Below are 9,600 nucleotides of genomic sequence, written 5' to 3'. Positions count from 1 at the left end.
AACAAAAAACCAAAAAACTTTTTTTTTTCCTAAGGCTATCAAATTAAAGACCCTTATAAGAACACAATTTCCTAAAATGACTTACTACCATGCTCTTAAAACAGTATGTATGTACAAAGTAGGTTCCTTCAGGTGTAACTCAAACTCAAGCTGTAGCAATGAGAAGCTTACATTCTAACCATCTGCTCACTGGCAAAGAGCCATCAAAAATGTTTACCCCCAAACCTAAAATGTCTTAGCTATTTGTAACAACTCAATAGAAATGTCTATAAGGCTTTATAATTCCTAGTAACTTTTTCCTTTGGATTCATTAAACCTTATGCATTTCCATGGGTGTGGCTTTCCATAGGTAACCTCATTCACCATGTGCCAAAGGCAGAAAGGGCTCATACTCTACTGGTGTATCTAATTTTATCACCAGTAACTAGTACAGAGATCATATCAGCTTGCCAACTGCCAAAATGCCTGCCCCAATTTACATTATAAAGTCCACTGACAGAACAACAGTATAAATCACCTGGCAAAGGGACTGTTGCAACTTTTATAAAACTTAGTATCAAATTTACCACCCACCTCTATGCACACATATCTCAAGTTCTGTGAATTTGAAACCCCCAGAATGAAAAATCTCAATTGCCTGGAAGAATGGGGTACTTACTTCTACCTATTACAATTTCTTCTATCTTTGATAGGCAAGAAACTTGGATAGTCCCTACATGATTCTTAGGAATAAAATGGAGACACATGCACACACATACACAGTCACTTCTTTCTTAGATTACACTGAAATTCTTTTTTTGGGGGGGTGGGGGGGTGGGTTTGAGACAGGGTTTCTCTGTGTAGCCTTGGCTGTCCTGGAACTCACCCTGTAGACCAGGCCCACCTCAAACTCAGAAATCTGCCTGCCTCTGCCTCCCAAGGGCTGGGATTAAAGGCATGCGCCACCACTGCCTGGCTACACTGAAGTTCTTGACACTAAATTTTATTCAGTTTCACTTCTGGCACCGTAGTACAGGGAAGACACCCACATGTTTGAACAGGTGCTTGTTTGCCATGTGGATTTAATTTAACTGCTGTGAAAATACAATCATCTTACCTGGCTCAATTGTGTGGTTTCTGATTTCATTTGTTATGACACTGTCTTAAGGTGTCTTATTGAATGGCAAACAACTCTTGAAATTGGGCAATTAATAAAGAGATTTCTAGTTTTCTTCTTCTTCTCCTCCTCCTTTTTTTAAAGAGGCAGGATTAGATTTTAAAAAGACTGAATTACACAATCTACTTTGTGCCTATTAATCTTCAGACTAGAAAGGAAGCGAGCCCTGAGATGAGGACAAAAGTGTAACCCAAAATAAGTCAGGGGACTGAGGAAGAGGGCATTCTGAGGCTTGAATTAAGCTCTAATATTCAGGCTTAAACACTGCACCTTCCGATACACAAGGAACTGCCGGCATAGGGCTTGAGCTATCATAGCCCAGAAATCACAGAAAATAGGAGGTAGTGGAAGACTAGCAATAAGAAAATGTCTCCATTTTCAAAAGAGATGGGTTCTAGAGAAAAGGCTAGGAAGTGGGATTGTGCAGAGACTCCATCTCCACTAAGAGGCTGGATAAGGTAATGTGCTCAAGATAAGGATTTTCCTTTGTGAATAGGCAACCAGGCTTGACTTCAGGCTTTCAGTTCTACCAGCTTCTAGAACTCGAGACCTGAGATCCAGTCTCAGCCCCACTGGCAGGTCACAGGACAGTTAGGGAGAGACAATCTTCCTTCTGAAGGTGTCCAAGGAGACAGGACAGTTCTGTCATTGGAAAGGCTGCTACATTGTTCCTAAGGAAACATCAGGGACTTAATTTACAAAAGTCAATTCTAGACTAATAGACTGACTGATTGCTTGCTTGCTTGCTTGATTCATTCATTCATTCATTCATTCACAGGGGTTTTAAGATAGGGTCTCACTGTGGTCTATCTTAACCTGGGATTCACTAAGTAGCTCAGGCTCCCTCAGACTTGTAACAACTCTCCTGATTTGGCCTTCCAAGTGCTAGGATTGTAGACGTGAGCCACTGTGATTGGCTTCTTAGTTCCAGATGTACAGAGAAATATCTTTTCTAGGATCAACCATTGGCCACACATAGCACAGGCATTCTGAGAACAGCTGCAACTCCTGGGATGGGCTGCCTTCACTTTCTACTGGCCCGGAAGCTATTCTTCCATTGTGTGGCTTCCCAGTTCTCATCCTGACCATAGCTCTGCTTAATGGAGGGTTCCAGGCTTCTTTTTTTTGGGTGTATGTATAGCATTTGGGATTGAACCTAGAGCCTTGGGTGCTGGCAGGAAGCATGAGCTACTTATTGCCTCTTTTAAACTTTTTATTTTGGAACAGAGCCTCACTAAATTGCCCAGGCCAGCCTTGAACTCACTCTTAAATCCAGACAGACTAAATTAGTGATCCTCCTGCTGTAGTTTCCTGAGTAGCTGGGCTATTAACACACCTGCATTACTAGGCTTGGCTCGGGTTCATTTTTATTTTCAACACTTCTATTAAAATGCAGCTTCAAATGACAGAACTTCAAACTGTCCTTTGAGGAGCAACAGGACCTGAGGGGTATGAGTATCAAAGAAGATGAGCTCAGGTTGTAGCCTGCCGTAGAGAAGTGGCCAGCTCTGAGTCTGAAGGAACCTGATCTCACCTGAGTGCCCGCGTGAGGGAGTTTGATATTCTGAGCAGCGGCAGTCACATCAATGGAAGCCCTCACGAGAATGTCCAAGTAGTTCAGTTTGGAATATTCCTATGGGTGACAAGAGAAGTGTTAGGAAACTGACAAATGTCCTTGGCAGTAGCAAATTCTTCCAGGAGGCAAAGCCACACCTCTAGAAATGTACTGTTCCACAGCCTGGATCGCAACACGAGAGAGGCCTTGCTGTCCAGCCCTCGAAGTGGACACCTGATGTTCACACACCTCACGTTGACACTGCAGTTCTAAAGAGGAGACTCATGGTCAGAACCCATGGTTCTGGGAAGCCATTCCTTGCTCACACAGAGCACATTCACAGCCTGGAAAAATACTCACGAGGGTCTGGTATTTTCTTTCAGAAAATAAAGAAAATTTCCTGCTGTCATCTATCTGTTTTTCAGGAAGTTCCCGTTTCTTTCTTGAGTTGTGAGACTCCTAAAAGTGAGATCCAAAACAGATAAACATTATGTAAACTTGCCACTGCTATATGAGCCTCCCAAATGAAGCCAAGTTTATATTATCAGTAATATTCATCTTCTTATGTTTCTTTTCCTGTCCTGTGATAAGACACTCTGACATAAGTAACTTACAGGAGGAGTGTGATGGCTTGTATATATTTGGCCCAAGGAGTAGCACTATTAGGAGGTATAGCCTTGTTGAAGTAGGTGTGGCCTTGTTGGAGTAGTTATGTCACTGGGTGTGGGCTTTAATACCCTGATCCTAGCTGCCTGGAAGCCTATATTACCCTAACACCTTGATGATACTAGACTGAACCTCTGAACCTGTAAGCCAGCCCCAATTAAATGTTGTCCTTATAAGAGTTGTCTTGGGCCGGGCAGTGGTGGCGCATGCCTTTAATCCTAGCATTTGGGAGGCGGAGGCAGGTAAACTTCTGAGTTCACAGACAGCCTGGTCTATAGAGTGAGTTCCAGGACAGCCAGGGCTACACAGAGAAACCCTGTCTCAAAAAACAAAAACAACAAAAAAAGAGTTGCCTTGATTATGGTATCTGTTCACAGCAGTAAAACCCTAACTAAGACAAGGGCCTTATTTTGCTTCACAGTTCCATGTGGCAGGGAAGGTGAGGAGCTAAAGGCAGCTGGTCACATGGCATCCACAGTCAAGAAGCAGAGAGCAATGAATGCCTGTGCTCAGGTCACTTTCTCCTTTTTTTTTTTTTTCTTTTTTTTTTTGAGACAGAAACCTCTGTCCTGGACCTCACTCTGTAGACCAGGCTGGCCTCGAACTCAGAAATATGCTTGCCTCTGCCTCCCAAGTGCTGGGATTAAAGGCGTGTGCCACCACCACCCGGCCACTTTCTCCTTTCTATCTGATAGGTCCAGCATCCCAGATGCTTTCTATTTAAAAGAAAAGGAAGAGCTGTCCATGGACAAGGAAACCATCCCCGACACTGGAACTCACGTCAGCTAGTTATGTAAGTGTGCTGCAGCAGAGAGGGTAAGCTTTGAAATCAGTGGGTGCTTAGGTGCAGAATCCACCTCTCTCTCAACAGCTGAGCCACTTTGAGGGTACTTAATGTTTCAGGGCATTCATTGTGGGGAGGGGGATAGTAAAAACTATCTCAAAATTCTCAAGAGAATACACACAGTGCTCCGTCTGGTAGTGACACAGTAAGGAACTCTATGAACACTATTAATAAGAATAAAAGTTTTCCAAAGAGGAAAGAGAGGGAGTGAATTTATACCCCTAAAGTTCTCAACTCCACAAAACCAGGGTCCACAGGACTGACCACTGCCTGGCCACCAAGGCAGGGAGTCAGGTATTTCCCAGTGCTCAGGCCATGCCGTCCATTCCCACTCTGGCACAAAGGAAAACAAATTAACTTGACAGCATATGAGGCAACAAAACAGGTTAAAAAGTCATATATTATATTTATAATAAAATATTCTTAATCCTTATCAATTTACAAAAAAAAAAAAAAGAATGAAAGTGTTCAAGGTTATCTGCCTCAGTACAAAGGCCTTGGCAGTGCCTTCCTGCTCTGTGCAATTTATGTCCACTGCTTCATCCCAGGGGATGTTCTCCTTACACAGCTTATTGGGTCATAACACTTGAGAAAATGGCCTTCATCTATCTCAACAAGTGGATGTTCCATAATGGTCATGCATCAGCAAAATCACTTTAGTCCGACTGGCTTACTCAGTTATAAATGAGAAAACTGTGACACCCACAGAAAAAGTCAACACGCCACAGTGCAGCTTCCTAGCAGAGCCGAGTCTAGCCCACTCACTCCGGGGTAGAGGGAAGAGGTGAGGGGATGTGCTGGAAACCCGTCAACGTACCTTTAGCTTCAGGTAGTTTATTTCATTGTGTGGCTCACAAACAATCTGCTCCAAACCTTTGGATTCGACTTTCATCAAATAAAGCAGCCATTTGCCATTGCTAATTTCCTTGGGCCACTGTATATTCAAGGTTGCTGTGCCGAGGTTTTTAAGAGGTTTACCTAAGTTGATCACCTGTCGGAAAACAACATATAGCGATACAATATCATCCTGTTAAGGCAAAATTAAGTAGCACTTCCTACTGCCCATAGGCTAAATACCCAGAATAATCCTTCGAGGAAACACAAATCCCACAAACGGATCAGGAACAGTGTGCGCAAAATGGACAGTAGTACTTAGAAGATCCTTGTCATAAAAATAGAAGGGGAAGTCAGGCGGTGCTGGCGCATGCCTTTAATTCCAGCACTTGGGAGGCAGAGGTAGGCGGATTTCTGAGTTTGAGGCCAGCCTGGGCTACAGAGTGAATTCCAGGACAGCCAGGGATACACAGAAAAACCCTGCCTTGAAAATAACAAAAACAAAAACAAAAAAGGGGAGGGGGGAATGGTCAAATGTAACCCTCCTGGCTTGAGGCCTGCCTCTCATAACCACACCTCTCTGCCCACCTCCTGCTATTTGCCATGCCTTGCTCCTGGTTCCAGTTACATTGGAAATCCCACCTCTACAGAGACCAAAAGAAGCCACTGATTGGGCCGGCATGCAGCCGAACTTGTGGGAGGGGTTTTGCCTCACCTATTCTACCTGTTAGCTTGTAACAAAGATTCATTAAATTCAAGATGGCTGAGCGATCATGACTCCCGTCTAATTTTTATAAAACCTTCCACGTGGACAGGTATAATTTTGGCCACCCTATTTTCTCCTGACTCCTTATTCCAAAAAACTCTCTCCTACCGTTGCCTTTCCTTCTAACTCCATTTCCCAGGTAACCCTTTCTTTAATGTTGACGCTGGTCTCCAACAGTCAAAGAGCAAGAAGGATTACTAGCTCAATCCTAAGGTAGGCAACAAACCCCACAGTGCAGGTACGGCATGTTCCTGTCAGCACAGGGAAAGTCCTGGGCTGTTTGTGAACTGTTCTGTGAGCATCCTGCCTGGCAGAGGACAAAGCCTCTGCTATGGCCAAAGCACCCATATCCTGCTTCTGGAAAACTTCCCGATTGTGAAAATGAAGCTGCCTCTGCCATTAGCCACATAGGGAAGGCAATGGAAAACCGCATGACAGCTTAGAGCCAGTGCTGGGAACTGAGTAGCTTTGTACAACAGGGGCCCAGAGTGAGAAGGCAGAGTGGCCTGCCTGTACTACTGTGCACAGCTCTAGTCCTCATCTGACTGACTGCACAGAGCTCAGCATTCCTTCAGAGACCTGGCCTCTTTACAGTGCTGGATTAGATTAGAGCCATGGCCGCTTTTGCTATTTCAGGCTTTAAGCTCAGTGCTCACCAGCATTTTAGAAACTCTATTTGCACCACGCAGATCCAAATCCGTATGAGGCATAAGGCAGACACCACAGTCCACGTTCAGTCTGTTGAACCTAGAGTCACCTCCTTTGCTGGCAGATACCAAGTCTACTCTCACTACCACAAAACTGGGCTTGTGAAAGGCAATGGGGATATTCCTTCAGACAAGAGCATCAGAAAGATGACTTTCTAACAAAGAAAGAAATGAATTACACAATCTAAGGTCAACTACAAATTACTTGGAACGTTTTCTTTATTCTACAGACTCTGTGGAAAAAAATTTAAGTATTACTTTTTGTCTATACTACAAGCACATTACAATTCCCAAAAGTTATTCTTTACTTAGGAGAATAAAGTTTCTACTGTTAAAAACCAGACAACATTTTCAACTGAGTATTTCCCTAAGGTGTTTGCAACTGGTCATGGATTAAAATGACATGTCAAGATTGTATCTGGGACCAATAGTTTGCCCTTACCCTGAATTCATACTCTATTAAACTTCCTACTTCATCTTCAGATTTCATGGCTTGCTCACCAACAACTGTACCTCCAAAATACACCTGTGAAGGCTTAGCAACTCTGTCAAATTAAAAAAACACACGTTTTAGTAAGAATTATAAATGGTTCTTTCAAACATTGATTTGTTATGCCAAACACAACACTTACCCGGAGACCGATAAAAGCAATTCAATAACCACTTTTGCCTTTGCTGTAATTGGAGCCAAATTATCCTGATTGCTTGTTCTGAAAATGAAAGGGGAAACAATGGGGTTTTATTTGAGCAGTCAGTTTTCTCATTACAATTACATTTCTTTTATGAGTTAGATAGATCAGTACTAATTCAGCAACTCTAGGGTTCTCCTGAAGTAAGAATGGAGAGGTTGAAGTAACGCTTACGTTTCCAACTTCAGATTAATATCCAGATCTGTGGTGTCAAAGGTGACCTCGGTTGTACTTAAAATCAGATAAAAAGTAACCTGAAAAATACATGTGTAGAGTGGTTACCAAGGGCTAGGCCTGTGGGCACAGCACTGGCATTCAGAGCACTAAGACAGAGTGGGGAGGCATCACCTACACTGGAATTTCTCTTGAAAGGATTTCCGAGCTCACAGTCAGCTTGGGAGCCATTCTGGTTGGCGACACAGCTCAGTTGCTTCTCCTGTGGCAGAAAAGGCTTTGGGGTCATGGTCTGTTCTCATGCTATGGGAGACTGGTCTTTCCCTCCCTGCTGCTTTCTCAAAAACACTTACAGGGAAAGCCCTCAGTTCTCTGTAAGCGGAGTATGTCAGAGTGTCTGGAAAAGTGGCAATGAGCTTGGCTTCGTGGGCATCGTCGCCATCTTTCCGGGGATTCCTTGGGTCAGAAGGGCCGTTGGTCACTGTTATTTCCAGGGCTATATCTTTCTGATCTTTTAGGACTAATTCTGGGATGCCTTTTTGACTATCAAAAAAAGAGACAGAAAAAGACAATCTCAACCCATATCCAGTCACTTCTGTAACCAAAGCCTATTGGTCTGTCACTTCTGCTTGTGACTCTTACATTGGAAGGTAAGAAAACTTGTCTTGATTTCCTTCTCGGGTACCAAATTTATACTCTAGCTTAAGATTGCTGTTACAAACGTTGTCGTCTCCACATCCTTCCTTTAAGAAGTGGACCTATAAGAAAACAAACGCAGGGAGATGAGTTCCTAAAGGTCCTCATGGTCCACTTCCCTGTGGTCTTTTACCCTCCTTTGTCAAACACCTGGCTCCTCTTCTATCAAAGTGACTCTGACCACCAGGTCAAGGCGGTGGAGTGCAGCAGAGCATGAGCCCCACCAAGCCACAGAGAATCTGAGTTCCAAACCCACCTCTGACACTTGCATGGCTGTGTGGCTTTAGACACGTAACTTCTCATTCTAGCTTGGTCTCATCAAGGTCTCACATAGGGCAGCACTGCTTTACTTTCGGGGTAGGGGGAGCTGTATCAGTATCATGACCTTATGCTACCTAAAGTGATTCACATATTTTAACTCACTTAGCCCTCAGGACAGTCTAAAGAGACCCTATCATTCTGTGCCCATTGTAACAGATGAGGAAAATACAATTAGGAACAAGGTCTCCTTTCCAGTTATGTTTAACTTGGCTCAGGAGCTGGGAATGTACACAAGAATTAGTAACACAGTAACAGTGTATCACACCACTATTGTAGATGGCTCTGGACTGCTTGTATTTTTATGTTAATTCTGCTCTCCCTGGAGAGGTGGTCTGGAATGAGGAATGAGTACTCAGGTGACTTCTAGTGAACCAATCCCCTAATGAATAAAGGAGCCAATCAGTGGGAGAGTAGGCGGGACTTCTGGGTTGGATGAAGGAAGAGAGGAAGCAGCAGAGAGTTAGCTTCTTTTGGAACAGGGACAGCATGAGGGTAAGAATGTAGCTGCTAGAGTTTCCCCAGTATCATGGTAGACCCGCAAGGATTCACCACCGGAGGAATCAGATTTTAATAAGGCTTACAAGACTAGGTTTTAGTTGTTGCGCCCAGAGGTTGAGTTACCATTGTTTCTGAACTAAGTTTGTGTTGCCTTTCCCTTCACACAGCAGCTCATCTAGGTTCAAGAGAGTAAGCTACAACAGTAAAGTGTGGCTCTGCCTGAGATGCACCACAAAGGCTGTGGGAAATTTGAAGCACGGGTTGGCATGAGATTGACCCTCAAGTGGTATCAACGCTAGTGTGGCAACTTAGCGAGCTGGGAGCCTCCAGGCCAGAGAGTCTCCATGAGATAACAACAGGTCAGCCACTGCTTGCTAGTGCATGGCCGGCCAGGCCGCTGGGGCAGAGGCGCAAGCATGGGAATGTGCCACTTCGGGGTTTTTTGTTTGTTTGTTTTTTGGTTTTTCAAGACAGGGTTTCTCTGTGTAGCCCTGGCTGTCCTGGATCTCACTGTGTAGACCAGGCTGGCCTCAAACTCAGAAATCTGCCTGCCTCTGCCTCTCAAGTGCTGGGATTAAAGGTGTGCACCACCACTGCCCAGCAACACATCATTTTTTTAGCATTTCCCGCAACGCAGAACACATAGTATAGAAAAACATGACTAATTAATTCTAGCTGGTGACCAAAAAACCCA

General features: G+C 44.0%; 1 protein-coding gene across 3 annotated transcripts in view; it reads right to left on the bottom strand.

Annotated features, from left to right (window-relative positions):
* Itga6 (integrin subunit alpha 6) overlaps nucleotides 1-9,600 on the bottom strand; it is a 74,982-nt gene that overhangs the window by 10,054 nt on the left and 55,328 nt on the right. For all 3 annotated transcript variants that reach the window (XM_031370600.1, XM_031370601.1, XM_031370602.1), the window contains 10 exons: nucleotides 8,034-8,149; nucleotides 7,745-7,934; nucleotides 7,570-7,653; nucleotides 7,392-7,471; nucleotides 7,161-7,238; nucleotides 6,971-7,073; nucleotides 5,039-5,212; nucleotides 3,072-3,170; nucleotides 2,870-2,980; nucleotides 2,691-2,789 (listed from right to left, as the gene is read on the bottom strand). In XM_031370600.1, coding sequence (XP_031226460.1) covers nucleotides 2,691-2,789; nucleotides 2,870-2,980; nucleotides 3,072-3,170; nucleotides 5,039-5,212; nucleotides 6,971-7,073; nucleotides 7,161-7,238; nucleotides 7,392-7,471; nucleotides 7,570-7,653; nucleotides 7,745-7,934; nucleotides 8,034-8,149 — 1,134 coding nt within the window. The remainder of the gene's footprint in view (nucleotides 1-2,690; nucleotides 2,790-2,869; nucleotides 2,981-3,071; nucleotides 3,171-5,038; nucleotides 5,213-6,970; nucleotides 7,074-7,160; nucleotides 7,239-7,391; nucleotides 7,472-7,569; nucleotides 7,654-7,744; nucleotides 7,935-8,033; nucleotides 8,150-9,600) is intronic.

Source organism: Mastomys coucha, unplaced genomic scaffold, assembly GCF_008632895.1.
Source record: "Mastomys coucha isolate ucsf_1 unplaced genomic scaffold, UCSF_Mcou_1 pScaffold15, whole genome shotgun sequence".
Classification (NCBI taxonomy): Eukaryota; Metazoa; Chordata; class Mammalia; order Rodentia; family Muridae; genus Mastomys; species Mastomys coucha.
The sequence above is the reverse complement of the archived record's forward strand: the minus strand, read 5'-3'. Positions and strand labels throughout refer to the sequence as shown.